This window comes from Meriones unguiculatus, chromosome 21, assembly GCF_030254825.1.
Source record: "Meriones unguiculatus strain TT.TT164.6M chromosome 21, Bangor_MerUng_6.1, whole genome shotgun sequence".
Taxonomy (NCBI): domain Eukaryota; kingdom Metazoa; phylum Chordata; class Mammalia; order Rodentia; family Muridae; genus Meriones; species Meriones unguiculatus.
The window spans coordinates 31653969-31672645 of NC_083368.1; the positions used below are offsets into that span (position 1 = coordinate 31653969).

An 18677-nucleotide genomic window follows, 5' to 3' on the forward strand; every position below is an offset into this window, starting at 1 on the left:
AGTGATTAGAGATTTTGTTTAGTGAGTCTGTATGTGCAGTGCTGTGGGCTTTAATTTTATGTTAATTTTAACATAATTTATTTTTGTGTATGTGTGAATGTATATATGCATGGTGTGTGTGTTTGTGTATGTGTGTCCAAATGGGCCACTATACACATGTGGCAGTCATATGACATCTTTGTGGAGTCAGTTTTCTTCCACCACTTTGCATAGGTTTCCAGGATCAAACACAAGTTACCAGGCATCTACAGAGCTATCCCCCTGGCCTTTTGCTATGTTTTAGAAAGAACGGAATAGACAATGTAAAAGCAGAGTGTTTAAGGTACCTAAGAAAAAAATAAGGAAAATAATTCCTCATTAGCATACTGTGTGCTCAATATCACAGGTCCATAAATTCAATCCCAGATAAGGAAGTAAGAAGAGGTAATCTTGAAAGAGTCAGCAGTCACAGGATTTCAGTAGATACCTCTGATAAAGGAACACAGATCCCTCTGAGCAAGGGGTGCCCCTGCACTTAATTTCTAGAAGGTTCTGCTGTGCTGCTTGGAGAGTCATTGCCCATCCTTCATCATAGAAGGATAGTTCCATGCATAGGCCGACTATGCCGATAGGCTGTTGGCTTCTTTGGAAACAACAGCTCTGTAGATTCCTGCTAGTGACAGTATCCTCTTTACCAGTTTGAAGAGATTTCCTATATTCTTAAAGCTTAAAGGAAATTTCTTTTTTTGAGACAGTTTTATTGTGAATGCCATTTGATCAGTGGTAATGACTGTTGAGTCATTCCCAGGATTGATTATGAGGGGAGGATTTTTAAAGCTCATGGAATCTGGGTGCCAAAAGTCATGGAAGTTGTTCTCTTTATGGAGATTTGAAGAGAAGATACAGGAGAAAAACAAAAAACAAAAAACAAAGCAGAGATAGAACACACACTTAAAGACACATTTGTCCCTCCCTTCTCCACCTTTCCTCTTCCCCTCCCATTGCATCCATTCCTCCTCCATTTCCCTTCAGAAAAGGACAGGCCTCCCAGGAATATTAACCAAAGATGGCATATCAATCAGACCAGGCACCTCTCTTTGTATTAAAGCTGGAAGAGGAAAGCCAGTAGGATCCCCAAAGAAGGCAAATGGGTCAGAGAGAGCTCTCATTCCCACTGTTAGGAGTCCAACAAGAACACCAAACTATATAACTATAACATATGTAGAGGAGCTAGGTCAGACCCATGCAGGCTTGCTGATTGTCAGTTCAGTCTCTCTGAGCCCGTATGAGCCCAGATTAGCTGATTCTATGGGTTTTCTTTTGGTGTCTTACAATCCTTCCTCCCCCTCTTCTGCTGGATTCTCCAATCTCCACCTAAAGTTTGACATTGTGTCTTTGCATCTGTTTCCATAAGTTGCTAGGCAAACCTGCTCCGATGCCAATCACGCTAGGTTCCTGTCGACAAGTATAGTAGACCATCATTAAGAATCATTTCATTGACTTTAATATCTATATTGCTAGTGGTGTTTGGTTCTATCTTGGGTCTGTGGCCTGTCTGTTTTCTGGTTCCTGGCCTTCCAGGCAGTGTCAGACATGGGATCCCTTTAGTAGCGTGGGTCTCAAGCTAGACTAGTCATTGGTTGGTCATTCCCTCAATTTCTGCACCATCCTTATGTTGAGGACCATGCAGGAGGAACAGCAAAACAACTTTACAGCTCATGGAATGCAGCCCACCAGTTAGCACAACCACGATAGGTGTGTCGTGGAGAGGCAGAGCCCCAAGGACTACGTATCCTGGGAACTTTATGCGGTTATGGAGCATCACACTGCTTGTTGCCCTTGCAGTCGACACATCCCTCATAATACATGAGTTGTATGAAAACAACTTCCAGCCCCTCTCTAGGCAGGATCATTGGCACTTATGATAATAGTGCTTGAGATTTTTCCAGCATTGTTGCTGGAGCAGATTAATGATTCAGTCATTAATAAAAGAACCACCTTCAGAAAGAACCTCAAGATGCAGGTTGTTAGCAATGACTACTACTGTTAGAAAGAATTTTTTTTAACAGATTCTTCAATAAGGTTAGATTAAGATGTTTTCGTCAGTGGCTCTGATCACCTTGCCCTGTGTGGTACAGCCTTGCCAGGCCACAGAAGAAGATGATGCAGCCAGTTCTGATGAGACCTGCTAAGCTAGGGTCAGAGAAGGGGAAGAGGTCCTCCCATACCAGGGGACTAGGGAAAGGGCATAGGGGGAGAAGAGGGAGAATTGGTGGGACTGGGAGGAGACAAAGGAGGGTGCTGCAGCAGTGATACAAAGTGAATAAATTGTGATAGATAGATAGATAGATAGATAGATAGATAGATAGATAGATAGATAAAATTGGGGGAAAAAATAAAATCTTGAGGAACAATTTAAAATTCAGAAAGATACACTCTTAGTAGTTGAAGGATATATATATATTTTTTTGAGTTTAGGGAGCAAGAACAATAGCCCAACTTAGCACTGGCTGACATGACTTTCTTGCTGAAGCTGAGCTGGTGATCAAGGTGATGATTAATTTCTTGTACCCATTTTTGCACTCGGCACTTCCTGAATGGTTTAATAAAAAATTAAAGCTGGAAGAGGAAAGCCAGTAGGATCCCCAAAGAAGGCAAATGGGTCAGAGAGAGCTCTCATTCCCACTGTTAGGAGTAGATGTGCACCTTGAAGATTTAAAATAGATATGGCTGGTTGGTTTTTTATATAAAAGTTTAGATTTGTGATTCTTTTAGGATTTTTATATAAGATTACTTTTTACAGGCTGGAGAGATGGCTCAGAGGTTAAGAGCACTGGCTGTTCATCCAAAGGTCCTGAGTTCAATTCCCAGCAACCACATGGTGGCTCATAACCATCCATAACCAGATCTGGTGCCCTCTTCTGGCCTGCTGGCACACGTGCAGGCAGACTACTGTATAAATAATGAATCAATAAATTTTTTAAAAAATTACTTTTTAAGATTAATAATAAAATAATTGATTCTTTCTTTGTAACCACAAATTGCAGCCTTCCAGTAAGATAAACCTTTCCTGCTTACACTTTGTTTAGGTATAATAAGTTGCTTAGTTACAACTGTATTTGGATTCCTGGGAATATTTTTTTAACATTTGTTTTCACCCATAATACATAAACTTTTTAAACATATGAGGGTATTGGAGAACATGTTTTTCTATGTATAGTCATTATAATTATTCACTGGAAAAAACAGAATGTAATTGCACTGTAATTTTTATACTACTTCAATGATTTTTGTTGGGACATATAAGCTGAAGGAGAAAAAGTAAAGTTGTTGGAACTGCTCATTGGAGCTTTGCTTCTTCACTAAATGTATATGTATATATTATGTATGTATGTATCTATGTATGTGTATATATGAAGTTATTGGAGCTTGGCACACACACACGTGTGTGTGTGTGTGTGTGTGTGTGTGTGTGTGTGTGTGTGTCTTTCCCCCTTTTCTGTTTTCCGGCCATAGAGAGGAAAGGCCACAGTAAATTAAAAGAGTATTTAGCCAGCCACAGGGAGTACTGGCCCCTGTGAAACAAATTTTATTTCCTCTGAGAAAATTTTGCTGAGTGACCAGTCACTGACTTTATGACCCACCTAAGTTTACTATAATCTGTCAAGCTGGCCTTCACACCCTTACTCCAGCATATTTTGCAAGCTGGGCAAATTGTAGATGAAAAGTTTTCTGGATGGGTTGGTATCCCAATCCCTGCATTGGAAATCTTCCCTAAGTAAAGGAGATGGCCCATTCAGGCTCTTATCCTCATTACTAGAAGTCATAACTAAGGTCAGCCTCGTGGATTCCTCGTGGATTCCTGGATTCCATTACACTAAGTTTCTAGCTTGTCACAAGATGTCCCCAGTGCCAGTTGCCTCTCCCAGTACTCTCTCATTCCATTCTCCTTGACCCAATCTCTCCTATTTTCATTCCCACCTGCCTGCAGTCTGCCTGAACTATCTATTCTGTTTTTCCTTCCAAACAAGATTCATGTGTTCCCCCCTTGATCTCTCTAGTTATTTAGCCTCTCTGGGTCTGTGGATTGTAGCATAGATATCATTTACTTTATACTTAATATCCACTAATAAGTGAGTACATACCATGTTTGTCTTTCTGGGTCTGGGTTACCTCACACAGGATGATATTTTTCTAGTTCTATACATTTGGCTGTAAATTTCACGATGTTACTATTAATTTTTTAAGAGCTGAATAATACTTTATGTGTAAATGCACCATATTTTCTTTAACCATTCTTTGATTGAGGGACCTGTAGGGTTTTCTTTTCTCCAATTTCTGGCTGTTATGAATAAAGCTATCCACACAGCTGAACAAGTATCCTTGTGGTAAGATGGAGAATCTTTTGGTTGCATGCTTGGAGTGGATTATCTGTGTCTTGAGGTAGGTCGATTCCCAGTTTTCTGAGAAATTGCCATATTGGTTTCCAAAGTGGTTGAACAAGTTTGCACTCCCACCAGCAATGGAGGAGTATTCCTCTTGCTCTATGCTCTTGCTAGCACGAGCTGTTGTTTGAGTTCTGATGGGTATAAGATAGAATCTCAAAGTCATTTTGATTTGCATTTCCCTGATGGCTAAGGATATTGAACATTTCTTTAAGTGCTTCTTCACCATTTGAGATTACTCACTTAAAGAATTCTCTGTTTGAATCTGTACCCCATTTTTTAACTGACCTCTATTTCACGAGTTCTTTATATAGTTTGGAAATTAGCCCTCTGGCAGATGTGAAGTTGGTGAAAAATCTTTTCCCATTCTGCAGGCTGCCATTTTGCCCTGTTGACAGTGTCTTTTGCCTTACAGAAGCAGTTTCATGAGGTTCATTTATTAATTGTTGATCTTAGTACCTGTACTGTTGGTGTTCTGGTCAGAAAGTTGTCTCCTATGCCAGTGTGTTCAAAGCTATTACCCTCTTTCTCTTCTATCAGGTTCAGTGTATCTGGTTTTATTTTCAGGTTTTTAGAGCCCCATAGACTTGAATTTTGTGTACGGTGATAGGTATGGATCTGTTTACATTCTTCTACAGGCAGAGGTCCAGTTAGACCAGTACTATTTGCTGAAGATGTTTTCATTTTTTTTTATTCTGGCTTCATTGATTCTTTGTATTGTTCTCTTTGTTTCTATGTTATTGATTTCAACTATCAGTTTGATTATTTCCTGCCTTCCGAAGAGGAGTCTCTTTGGTGTGTTTATTTTTATTCTAGTGCTTTCAGATGTACTGTTAAATTGCTAGTATGAAGTCTCTCTAATTTCTTCATGTGGGCACTTAGTGCTATGAACTTTCCTGGTGGCACCAATTTCCTTGTGTCCCATAAGTTTAGGTACATTGTGCCTTTATTTTTATTGAATTCTAGGAAGTTTTTAGTTTCTTTCTTATGTCTACCTTGACCCAGTTATCATTCAGTGCAGAGTCGTTCCGTTTCCGTGAGTTTGTAGATTTTCCATTGTCTCTGTTCTTGTTGTTGAAGTCCAGCTTTAATCGATGCTGGTCTGATAAGATATAGAGGGTTATTTCAATTTCCCTGTATCTGTTGAGGCTTGCTTTGTGACCAACTATATGGTCAATTTTGGAGACTGTCCCATGAGGTGCTAAGAAGAAAGTGTATATATTTTTTTTTTATTTGGGTGAAATATTCTGGAGATACCTGTTAATTTCATCTTGTTCATACCAACTGTTAGCTCTATTATGTCTCTGGTTTTTGTTTGGATGCCTTGTCCATTGGTGAGAGTGGGGTATTGAACTCTCCCACTATTAATGTGTGAGGTTCAATGTGTGATTTAAGCTGGAGTGATGTTTCTTTTACAAATGTGAATGCTCTTGCCTACAGGGCTTCTATCATTTTCATAAAATTGGTTTTAAGGTCATTTTCTTGAACTTCACTTGTGCTGGAATATTCAGGGTTTCTTATAGTAGGATAGCTGGGCTCTGGTGGTGCCATATGGCCCAGGCTCTTGTTGATTATATTCTTTAAATGGCCTCTAGTCATCTGAGTTGGGGGTAATTATAAGTTTATAGGCCAATTTCTGAGTTTATCTTTGTTGGGTCAACTTTTCTTCCCCTTTATTTCCATTTTCTTTCTGGTCTTCTGGCCTGGGCGGCCTGTGGTTCTGGTAACAAGTGAATCGTCAGGTCCAATAGGGAGTCTGTGCTGGGGTTTGGTGGCCTGCGTAGCTTCTGGTGTGGGGTTTTAAGATTGTGGGAGCTAGTGTGTCTTCTGGATTCCAGGTACTGGTGTGGCCTCTGGTAGAGAAGGAGATTTCTGAAGTTCTAGGTAGCAGCATGGCTTCTGGGCTGGCATGGCCTCTGCATTAGGCTTCTGCTGGAGTTGTGGGCCAGGATATGGAGATGAAGGGGAGGTGAGAAGTGCTTTTGAGACTTTAGGTAGGCTCTGAGGAAGAGTTGGATATCTGGAGGTGGGGTCTTACCTGCAGTTCTAAATATGGTAATAGCTGCTGGTAGAACAGGGCTATTCTGCTGGAGTTGTGGGCTAGAAGGTGAAGAATCTTCTTAAAAGAGGGTTTCCTAAGAGCAAATACAAAAATAAAAATAAAAAACAACACCTAATGTTTACATTCTTCAATTTTTCTCATACCAGGAATCTTTAAAAATATGATAAACAGACTTGATGAAAAGGAAGAGGCCATTATCTTAGAAATCCAGTCTGACATCTTACTTATCCTGTCAGGCCTTTGTGAAAATTTTATTAAAAGGAAGGTATGTAATATACAATCTAAACCTCAGACATCCCAGTCTCCTTATATGTTCTTTAAGCGTCCATAAATGTCTTCCCTTTTTCTAATCTTGTAGAATTTGGGTGAGGATAGGGGTGAGATGTCTTAGCAGTTAATATTACTTGCTACTAAGCCTGACAACCTGAGTCCCATTTCTGGAATTCACAGGACAGAAGAAACTTGTCTGTGACCTCCAAACATGCATCATGACACACACCAGCCCACACACATATACAATGAACACAATTTTAAGACCTAACTAAAATGTAATACTTTTTATCTTTAGAGTATAATTACATGGAGTGAAATGCACAGGGCTTGAGTACATATTTAAATAGTTTTTTTGAATGTATATAATGCATTTCAGCAATATGCCCCTTGACACATGTAATATACACCACAATCTCATATAGGTATGACATTTACTTGTCGGCTCTGCAGCCACACCCCTACCCACCTATAGATTAGTTTTACCAAGTCTTTATGTGAGTAAAATCACACAATATTTGCCCCTCTGTGTATGTTTTTGTTATTCAAAAAGAAATAGTATGTGTTTCTGAAATATATTCATACTGTTGCATGTATTATTCCTTTTCATCACTCAGTGGCAATCTATGAACCATCAAAATCTGTTTCTCTGGTACCTCATTGATAGGCACTTGGGCTGTTTGTATTTGGACTGCTTAAAACTAAAGCTTCAGTGAACATGTGGGGGATGTAATGCTTTCATTTCTTCTCAGTGAAAACCTAGGCATAGAATCACAAGACCTACAGTAGCCAAACAGCTATACATAGGAGACTGTACTGTCTGAACTATTGCTTGGAGTTTGATTTGCCTTTACATCTAAAGCTAGAAATTTAAAACAATACTTTAATTCCCTTTGATGCTTATTAGCTCTGTAGTAAACTACTGAGTATCATAATAATTTAGATAAGAGGAGATAGAATTGGAAAAATAAAAATTAGTAAAATTTAGACCAGTTTAAAATTTTTTTAGATTTGTATATTTTATGTATATGAGTGCTTTGCTCACAGGCATGTCTGTGCACCATATGCATGCACAGTGTCAGAAGAGGACATTGGATCCTTTGGAGTTAGGGATACTTGTAAATTTTTATGTGGGTGTTGGTAATCAAACCTAGGTCCTCTGAAAGAAAATGAATGCTCTTAATTACTGATCTGTCTCTCTAATACCATAAATAGATAGATTTTTTAAATTATTTATTATTTACACAGCATTCTGCCTGCATGTGTGCCATCACACCAGAAGAGGGCACCAGACTTCATTATACATTGTTATGAGCCAACATGTGGTTGCTGGGAACTGAACTCAGGACCTCTGGAAAAGCAGCTAGTCCTCTTAACCTCTGAGCCATCTCTCCAGCCCCAAATAGATTTTTAAGGAGAGACAAGAGGAAGAAAAAAAAATATGTTTAGTTCCAAGCATTGAAATATAATATACTATCCTTTTCTGTCTTGTGCCTGCTCATGTAGAATAATTATTATGATCTAAGTGGGAACTAGAACAGAGCAACATGACAGTAAGAAAAATAATTGGTAAGGGGAAAATGTTGACTGGTAATAATTTTATATAAATGATTAAAGGTTTAATGGTTGTTTATCTACTTAGGTCCTCCTCTCTTGAAAACATTATAACATCTTCCATGATACATATTGATGTGTGCTATTCATTTGATATGACTAGATTACATGCACTCTAACATGGAAGAAAGCATGGACAAGTTTTATATGGTTTCCCTTTTCAGAGAGAAAAAAATACTAAGAACACTGTTAGCACATTGATCTTAAAGTGATTCTCATTAATATAATGTACCATAAAGAACTAAGAATACATGAGTACAATTACTTTTTAGATTTGTTTATTTATGTGTATGAACGTTTCATCTGCCTGTATGTACATTCACCGCATGTGTGCTTGGTGTCATTAGATATCAGAAGGTATGCGATTCCCTGAAACTGGAGTTATGGATGATTGTGAGCTGCCATGTCGGTTCTGGAAAGGTGAACCCATAACCTCTGGAAGAGCAACATGTGCTCTGAACTGCTGAGCCACCCCTCTAGCTTCAAATGAGTACAATTTTAAATTGTATTAAAATTCCCAGTTTGGAAACTAGCAAACCTGTTTGGAAACAATTAAACCATAGCTAGTATAATTTTTTCTGATAGAAAGATAGTTTTAAGGGATAGGATGGGTAGAGAAGAGAACAATTATATATTTATTCCAAGAAATTATTCTCTTCAATCCTCTTCAACAGGAAATGTTTGGAGCTGAAGGAGTTGACATCATTCTTCATGTAATGAAAACAGACCACAAGAAGTTACAGAGTGGCTTAGGCTACAATGTCCTTCTCTTCAGTACATTAGACTGCATTTGGTAAGTATTATCGTGAGCAAGTGAGTATCTCAGTATAAGAAACTTAAGTTTACAAGCGACCATTTTCTTCCCTCAAAATCACACTAGAAGGGTATGTCAGTGCCTTCTCTGTTAGAGGGCTGAACGTAAATTTGAGAAGTAACTAAACCCGTCCCTCAAGTAGGAAAGCTACTCATTTCAAAACTTAATGGCTGGCTGGGATTTAATCTCAGTCCACTTTGGTGTCATCTAGGAAGCATGAGTACCCCCATTCCTCATGCTGTGTGATGCTTCTGTTTGGCTCTCTGAGGCACACTGCTCTGTTCCATCGTTCATCTAACCATTCCGTAGTTTTGTGTTGTTTTAATAATTTTAATGATGATGACTTTTAAATATATCTGGACATTGGGACAGTAATTATTTCTCCTTGTTCCTTTTTTCTCTTAGCTTTTGATGATAAATTAGATGCATTAAATGTTGTTGGAGTTCTCCAAAGAAACAAAATAATATGTTATATAGAAAAGAATATTTATTGTTTCGGGTATAAAGGTAGTTCTAAGCTGGGAAAAAAAAATAAAGCAAGCTGTGTATCTGGGCATGTGTATATGCCTCATGTATGGGATCCCAGTGGAGGCAGAAGAGGGCACTGGCTTCCAGAATAAAGTAAAAGTATTGCCTAACAATGCTATCCTAGGAAGAAGGGGTTACAGGTTAAAGCTAACAATAGATGTTTGTTGAATGACTGCCTTTCTTTCTATTGAAGGTGCTGCGTTTTGGGATGTTATAGTTCTGAGGATTATTTTCTCGAAAAGGAAGGGATTTTTCTCCTTTTGGATATATTGGCAGTAAGTAATACCCACAGTATTCCAACATAAAAGATAAATATTTCATACTAACTCTTTCCAAACCAAGTACCAGAAAACAATATTTTGTGAATAAACATGACACAAATCATGTTCAGATATAGTGAGGGGGGTTCGTTTCTTTAGTTGCTTTGGATTTGCTTGGGTTGTGGAGAGGACAGGGGCATGGTCTCTTTATGTAGTACTGATTGTCCTAGAACTCACTGTGTAGATCAGCTGGCCTGGAACTCACAGAGATCCTCCGGCCTCTCCCTCCTGTGTGATGGGATTAAAGGTGTGTGCCCCTTGCCCAGCCATATAAAATCCCTCCTGGGTATTCACAAAACACTAGCATATTAAGGGTTCTGAACATGTATCTCTAGTTAAGGAATCCCTTTACTTGGATCAGTGTTCAAAAACATAGGTAAGCAGATGTTCTTCTAGTCAATAAGTGTAAGAATGTTGTTGAATCATTTCTGACCATTAACATTTGCTTCTTTCTCTTGAAAGTGAAGTACAGGAATTTAAAAAAATCTATTTATCTAGAGGTGTAGGTATAGGTACAGATACACATACAGATAAGGTGATTTATTAGAATGGCTTGCAGGCTGGTCCACTAGTCCAACAACGGCTGCCTACCAGTGGAAGGTCTCAGAATCTAGTAATTTTTCCTCTCCATGTCTCAGCTGGTCTTCAGTATATGCCAGAATCCTGAAAAAGTAGGCTCAAAGCCAGTGAAGGAATGGACTTGTTAGCAAAAGTCACCAGGCAAAGAGAACAAGTTTCCTTTTTCCATGTCCTTTATATAGGCTGCCAGCAGAAGATGTGGCCCAGATTAAAGATGGATCTTCCTACCTCAAAAGATCTGGATTAAAGGTGTGTCTTCCCACCTCAGAGAACCAGATTAGGAGTGGATCTTCCCACTTCAAATATTTAATTAAGAAAAAACCTTCACAAGTGTATCCAATAATTTGGGTTTTAGTTAATTCCAGATGTAGTCAAGTGGACAACCAAGACAAGCCATCACATAAACTGACCACAATTGCAATTCAAAGAAAAGTTTACATGTTTTATGTGCCAGAGGAGTTATCAACAAAGAATATGTTACATTAAAATTTGACTTTGTGGAATACTCTTGTAGATGGGATATTTTTATTAATTAGGTTTGTTCTTTGACAATTTTATGTATGCATACGATGCGACCTCTTTACTCTCATCCCTTACCATAGCTTACCTCCTCTCTATCCTGTCATCCTTCCCTCCTCCCTATAAATCTCTTTCCCATATTTGTGTCTTCTAGTTTGTTTTGCTACCTATTAGTTTTAACCCAGAACTTGATCATATATGACCTCAAAGACCACCTTCAGAGTGGCATACTTCCTCCATCAAGGCCACAGCTCCTAATAGTGCCACTCCCTATGGGCCAAGCGTTCAAACACATGAGTCTGGTGGGGCCATACCTATTCAAACCACCACAGCAGGGGAGTAACCATCTTTAGTTGTGGACTCAATCTTGAGTATACTGGACTTCAATGGATAGTTCTAAACCTGTGGCCATATCGATACTCCTGGGATGATTTACTGGACATTGTCACAATCAGACTGCTCAGAAGGACCTGGCTGGCAATTCAAGTGTCTCTTTAGTAAGATGCTTATTCTTAGTATTCATTACCATTTTTGTCATTTTCTATTTCCTTGCAAAGTTGGACCAAAAAAAATTCTGTAATCTGATACTTGGAATAATGGTTGAATTTTGTGATAATCCCAAAACTTCTGCTCATGTCAATGCTTGGCAAGGGAAGAAAGGCCTGACTGCTGCTAGTCTTTTAATTAAACTGTGGAGAAAGGAAGAAAAAGAACTAGGAGTAAAACGTGATAAAAATGGCATGATTGTTGGTAAGTGTGTTCATAAGTTTTGGTAGAAACAATTAGATGTGTATCTCTATACTTTTAAAGAATATAGGAATGTGAAGATGTTTACCCCATTTTATGAGATTCTTCCAACGAGATGCCAAAGACTTTTTATTATAAATTATGAGTAATTGGGATCTGAGGAGATAGTTCAGTCAGGAAAGAGCTTGAAGGACTTGAGTTCTATCCCTGAAACAACAAAAACTAAAGGAGAACAAACAAACACAGCCATAATCCGAGCTTTGTGGAGGCAGACTCATCTCCAGGGCTCATTGTCAAGCCAGCATGACCAAGTATCCCAGGTCAGTGACAGGCTCTGACTCAAAAACAAACAAACAAAACAAACAAACAAGTGAACAGCATCTGAGCAACAACAAAATAGGTTGTCCTCTGCCTCTCTCTCTCTCTCTCTCTCTCTCTCTCTCTCTCTCTCTCTCCTCTCTCTCTCCATTAATAAGTTGTGAATAATTAGAACAAAATTAAGTAAGTTAGTAGTGGGTTTACTTTTTATAGATTATTTTTAAACATGGTATTTAACTGTATTTTTAACTAAGAAATTAATGATACTTTCAAAATAAGTTTAGTTGGGGTATTTGCTTTTATAACTAGGTTCAATTGATGTTTCATTTAGCAATAAAATTTGATAGTTAAATAGTATTTTATATTTAACAACAAACTTTACAGTGTTTGTGCACTAGTGTTTACCTATTTTTCTTTCCACAAAAGAGATTGCATTTTAGTAAAAAGAAGTTAAATGTTCACCAGTTTTAACTGCCATGTTCTAATGAGGTTGATGGTATTAAAATGCATAATTAATTTGTATAGTCTGTGATACTGTATTATGTTTTACGAACCTTTCACATTCAAATTGTGTTTTTAGCAAAACTGTTAATAATATATACATTAAGTAAAAATACCACCACTTCTGATGATTTCTGTCTCTAATCCCCTTTTTGCTCTCTGAGTTTTAAACTAAGATATTATGACATAGTTTTTCTCTTTATGGCATAATTTATAGAAACCAATCAAAGTTGTCACAACAGTATTGACCTGACATTATGCCATCTCTAGAACTTTATATTTGACTTTTTTTTTTACATTAAATTTTTACCTTTAGGGAAGGTAGGATGGAGAGAAGGCTTAGCAGTTGAGAACACTTGCTCCTCATTCAGGAGACCTGAGTTTGACTCCCAGCTCCCAGGTCAGGTAGCTCACAACTACTTCCAGCTTCTGGAAGCCAGTGCCCTCTTCTGCCTCCACTGGGATCCCCATACATGAGGCATACACATGCCCAGACACACATACACAAATAAAATAAATCTTAAAAAACTAAAACTCTAAGTTGTGTGTGTTTTTTTTTTTCCTTTGAGACAGAATCCTCCTCTGTAGCCCTGCTGTACTGGAAGTCTCTCTGTAGACCAGGCTGGCCTCAAACTCACAGAGCTCCACATGCTTCTGCCTCCTAAGTGCTGGGATTAAAAGCATGTGCCGCTATGTCCTATGTAGCTGTAATTGTCTTATCTTATGTAAAAAGAAAAATTAAAGCTGTAAGTTTTGCCACAAAATAGAAAAAATTACTGATTATGCTTTCTTGGGCTGGCAGTGTAGCAGAGAGCTCAGTGACAGAGTGCTTGCTTGTTAGTCCTGTTTTGGATTCCTAGAAATTTAAAAAAGAAAAAGAAAAAGAAAAAAAAAAAAAGGCAGAGCACTTTGTTTTAATTTTTAAATGTAAATTTGTGTTTTAATCCATTTTCTCTATAAAATAAAATCTCAAATATTTGCTGTTTTTTTCTCTTCCTTCTATGTTTCACACTACTCAATGATTAGATACAAAGAGACCTCTATTTACTAGTTTTCAAGAAGAGCAAAGGACCATGCCCCTTCCTGCTAACTGCCCATCTATTGCAGTTATGGATGTCTCTGAGAATATCAGAGCAAAAGTTTATGCCGTGTTGGGCAAACTAGGTAAGAAAGCACTGAGGATTCACGAATGTTTTTGTGTGACGAGTATCAGTGCACTTGCTTTTGCTACAGAGTCCACTTGACACACAGGAATAAATTCTCTTTATACATTAAATGCATGTTCCCTCATGACCTCCATGCGTACATTGTAACACCAATCAACAGTTAGAATTTTGGAATGTGGAGCCCCAAGAGCAGCTCTTTCAGCTTTTCAGGAAATTTCAGGGTGTAGCAGGACATGAGCAGTTAATTCAGATGTTTAGAATTAAGTATTAGCATTCTGAAGTATCACAATTTTTAAAATCTTTGCTTCCTAACAAGGGAAAAAGTTATCTGCTCTTTAGCTTCTAATAGTAAAATCACCCTGAGCCACTCAGAGAGGCAGAGGCAGGCAGATCTCTGTAAGTTTGAAGCCAGCCTGGTCTACAATGTGAGTCCAGGACAGCCAAGGCTACACAGAGAAACCCTTTCTCAAAAAAAAAAAAAAAAATCTCTTTGACCATGGTCCAAAGGAAAGGAGTTCTCTGCTAATGGCTGTGTAAGGATAACCTGGCAGAAGTACAAGTATCAGTTTGCATTTGTTTTTATGGTAGAGATACAATGCTTGAAATCATTTGCTCCTGTTAAAATAATTCTCTCTGCACAAATTTTCATAGGTTTTGAAAACTTACCTGGCCTATCTGCTGAAGATTTTGTCACCCTCTGTATAATACATAGATACCTTGATTTTAAAGTAAGTACCATGTTAATAACTTAAAATTATTATGTTACAAATAAATTTGGAAATAAAATACATGTCAATAACTGGAATGATTGTTTAAATACTCTACTACTTCTCTTTATGTTTTTCATATTATGATTAAGTAAGCATACCATTCTTTGGGTTTCTTTCATGAAACAAGATTTTATACAGCTAACAGAGCCACATACCTCACAGTCACACAACAGAGTAGTTCTACATATAAACTGACAAATGGCTGTGACTGCATGCACAAAACTGGCACAAGAGAAAACCAAACAGTCACATCATGGATCAGGGAGGTGGTCAGGAAATCTCATTGCTAGCTGAGAAACCAGAGGCAATTGATAGCCACTAGGAGACAGAGTCTGTTTTCTTTTTATTTTTCTTTTTTCTTCCTTTGGTGGGGAGGGGTTATTTTTCTTTTTTATGTATTTTTATTTTCTTGATTTATTTTACATCCCAAAGGTGCTGCCTCCCTCCTCTTTTCTCAATCCCTCCACTCTCTTCCCCCCCTCATCTCTCCCCCAGAAAAAGAGAGCTCCCTCGCCCCCGTATCAACCTTCCCCAGCACATCAAGTCGTGTCAGGACTGAGCATATCTTCATCCTCTGAAGCTGATGCTGGGCAAGGCAGCCCTGCCAGGGGGAAGTGATCCAAAAGTAGGCAATAGAGTCCATGCTTAGATGTAGCCAGTGGGTAGCTCAGTCTCCATGTAGGTTCCCTAGTAATGGGTGCGGGGGCTGTCTTTGACATGGACTCACTGACTGGCTCTTTGATCACCTCTCCCTGGTGAGGTGGCCTAACTAGGCCACAGAGAAAGCGGTTCCAGACAGTCCTGATGAGACTTGATAGGCTAGGGTCAGATAGTAGGGGAGGAGGACTTCCCCTATCAATGGACTATGGGAGAGACATGGGGAGGGTGAAGAGGGAGGATGGGTGTGACCAGGAGGAGATGAGGGAGGGGCCCATAGCTGGTATACAAAGTGAGTAAATTGTAACAAATAATAATAATATTTAGAAAAAAAATTTAAAGAGAGAAACTATGATACATACAATTGTAAAACTAACACTAACAAAGAAACCTTTTTTTTTTCAGATGAAAAATATCAAGTTGCATTTCTGTTTTAGATAACATAACTGTTTCTCTATTTCTCAGCATATTCTAGTACCTTCCTTTTGGAATAAGAGATGGAGATTTTGGCATGATGAAAATGTGGAGTTAAAAAACTTGTGATTTAGTTTGAGATGCTTTGCTAGTAGGTGAAGACCAGGATCCCTTTTCTAAGGGTCACATGTCCGAGGCTCCTAGAATGCCCCTCTGTTTGTTCGTCTGGTTCAGCATAACCTAGCCTTCATTAGAGGGCTGTCAGGAAGAATAGCATGAGTAGTTCAGAAAGCCAAGCTCGACTAGCTATGCAAGAGAAAGAACTATAAGTCAGAATCCTCAGTCGTAGCTGGTACCCATCTCAGTCTCAACATATCTAACTTATTCCCAAGAAGTAAGTGAGGAAAAGCTTGACATGAACTCAATGGCAGGCTCTTTGACCTCCCCACCTCCCAAGGGAGGAGCAGTCCTGCTAGGCCACAGAGGAGGACTTTGCAGCCAGTCCTGAAGATACCTGATAAAACAGGGTCAGATGAAAGGGGAGGAGGTCCTCCCCTATCAGTGGACTTGGAAAGGGGCAGGGAGGAGGTGAGGGAGAGAGGGTGGGATTGGCAAGGTATGAGGGAGCGGGATACAGCTGGGATAAAGAGTTAATAAAATGTAACTAATAATAAAAATAAAAAATATAAAAAGTAGTTGAAAAAAAAGAATTAACAAGATGGCAACCATGTAAAGAATTGTGTAAGATGGCTTCACTTGCTTTTGTTAGTCTAACTTTCTTAACTTAAACTTTGCCATTACAGGTTGGGGAAATATGGAATGAAATATTTGAAGAAATAAAGTTGGAAAAGTTAAAATTAGTTGATTCAGATGAAGACTCTTTGAATTTTATTATAGCAGCATCAGAAAATGTTGGAAAGATGGTTGTTTCCTTGCAAAGTGAGATGATCGAAAACCAAGCACGCCAAGATGTGCAAAATGAACAAAGAGCATATGCAAAGGTAAGCCAAGGGTACCAGACAGCCTTTGAAGCACAAGCTGTTCATTTTTGTGTATAAACTAGATGAGGATATCCATAAAATAGATGTGCACTATTTGTAAATATGTCAACATTGAATTGTTTTCCTTTCTCTAGTACTTATTTTCAATGTCTTTGGGCGATTTTAAAAGAAACCATGGAGTTAAGAGTCTAAAATACAGTTGCTATTTTTGGTGTCGCTTTCGGCATTACAATTTCATTTTTGTTGTCTGTTTTCTGTGTGTGTGGCATATGCGCGTTTACACATACGTGTGCTTGGAGGTGTGTGCATAAATGTCAGAGCCAGAAGTGGACGCTGACTGTCTTTCTTAGTCATTCTCCACAGGTGTTGTTGTTGTTGTTGTTGGGTTTTGTTTGCTTGCTTGCTTGCTTGCTTGTTTTCAGAGCCCAGAGCACCTGATTCAGCCCAACTGACTGGCGAGAAAGTCCCAGAGATCCTCCTGTCTCTTCCTCCCACAACTGCAATTACTAGCATAGGCCCCCATACCAGGCTTTTTATGTAGGATCTGGTGATGGACCTCAGGTCTTCATGCTTGCACAACAAGCAATTTGTTGGCTGAGTTATCTCCCTAGCCATATAATTTCATTTTGTACTCTTAGATTTTACAAGGTAAAGAGATACTTGACACACTTGTATTTTTTTAAGTATTCAACAGGGTTCTAAAAGTTATAACTTCCTTAACTATGTACTTTAAATGTATTCTGGCAACTTATCTATAACAGAATACATAACTTCATAGGGAGATAAGGGTATCTTTCACACCTCCTCCTTTCACAGCCCTTTCCTGTTTGGCCAGCTGTAGATGTGTCCATCCATCAGCTTCCTCCCTACCTCAGTGCCAAAATACCTGTGATCATTGCTTCTGTTCATGCCTAGGCAAACTGGCCTGACTTCAGCTAAACAGAGAAGTCAGCTGGAAAAAACAGCCATTTCTCTTTAACATGCACAGGCAAGAACCTGTAGCATAGTCTGTTTTTTATTTGTTTTACCAACTAAGAAGCATTTGAACAATTTTATCTGTGGACAGAGAGACATCACCACTTTGTCTTGGATCTCTATGACTATAGTTAAGCTCCTTAAGATGATCTCCAAAGTGTTGTATATTGCCTGATATTTCCATATAGACTGTTGAATGCTTGACTCTTCAGCTTAGGATCTTTGGACATTCACATGGTAACACCACCCTGCAACTAATTACTTCAAAGATCTGCTTCCACAGTTTTTATGACATGGGTACTGCCATAAGCGGGTTGATCTGCTCAGAACTGGGAAGAAAACATGGAGCTTTTGCTGCCTCAATGCATAAGTTCTTTTGAATCACAGAACCTTTGTCATTTTGACTGAATATTTATTATCATACATCTGTCCCCACTTTTGAAACAGTTGTCAGCCTCAAAGTTTCCTTTAGCAAAAGGGAGGCATCTCCTTTTAAATAGGGACCTTCTGAGCCCTTTAGTGTATTTCATGGGAACCAAAACTCTTTTTTTAATTGTTATTTTTTATATTAATTACATTTTATTTGTATCCCAGCTATAGCCCCCTCCCTCCCTCCCTCCCAATCCCATCCTCCCTCCCTCATCTCCTCCCATGCCTCTCTCCAAGTCCACTGATAGGGGAGGTCCACCTCACCTTCCATCTGACCCTAGCTTATCAGGTCTTATCAGGACTGGCTGCAATGTCCTCCTCTGTGGCCTGGCAGGGCTGCTCCTCCCTCGGGGGGCGGGGGGAGGAGGTCAAAGAGCCAGCCACTGAGTTCATGTCAGAGACAGTCCCTGTTCACCTTACTAGGGTGCCCACTTGGATACTGAGCTGCCATGAGCTACATCTGAGCAAGGGTTCTAGGTTATATCCATGAATGTACCTTGTTTGGAGTATCAGTCTCAGAAAATACCCCTGAGCCCAGACTTTTTAGTTCTGTTGCTATGCTTGTACCT

The 18677-nt window shown here is 38.9% G+C and overlaps 1 protein-coding gene across 3 annotated transcripts in view; it reads left to right on the top strand.

Moving 5' to 3' along the window:
- Cfap69 (cilia and flagella associated protein 69) overlaps positions 1–18677 on the top strand; it is a 60677-nt gene that overhangs the window by 39671 nt on the left and 2329 nt on the right. For 2 of the 3 annotated variants that reach the window (XM_021660212.2, XM_060374020.1), the window contains exons 14-20: positions 6633–6751; positions 9045–9163; positions 9906–9987; positions 11688–11880; positions 13723–13860; positions 14514–14590; positions 16507–16704. In XM_021660212.2, coding sequence (XP_021515887.1) covers positions 6633–6751; positions 9045–9163; positions 9906–9987; positions 11688–11880; positions 13723–13860; positions 14514–14590; positions 16507–16704 — 926 coding nt within the window. The remainder of the gene's footprint in view (positions 1–6632; positions 6752–9044; positions 9164–9905; positions 9988–11687; positions 11881–13722; positions 13861–14513; positions 14591–16506; positions 16705–18677) is intronic. The other variant, XM_060374021.1, reaches the window with a different exon arrangement.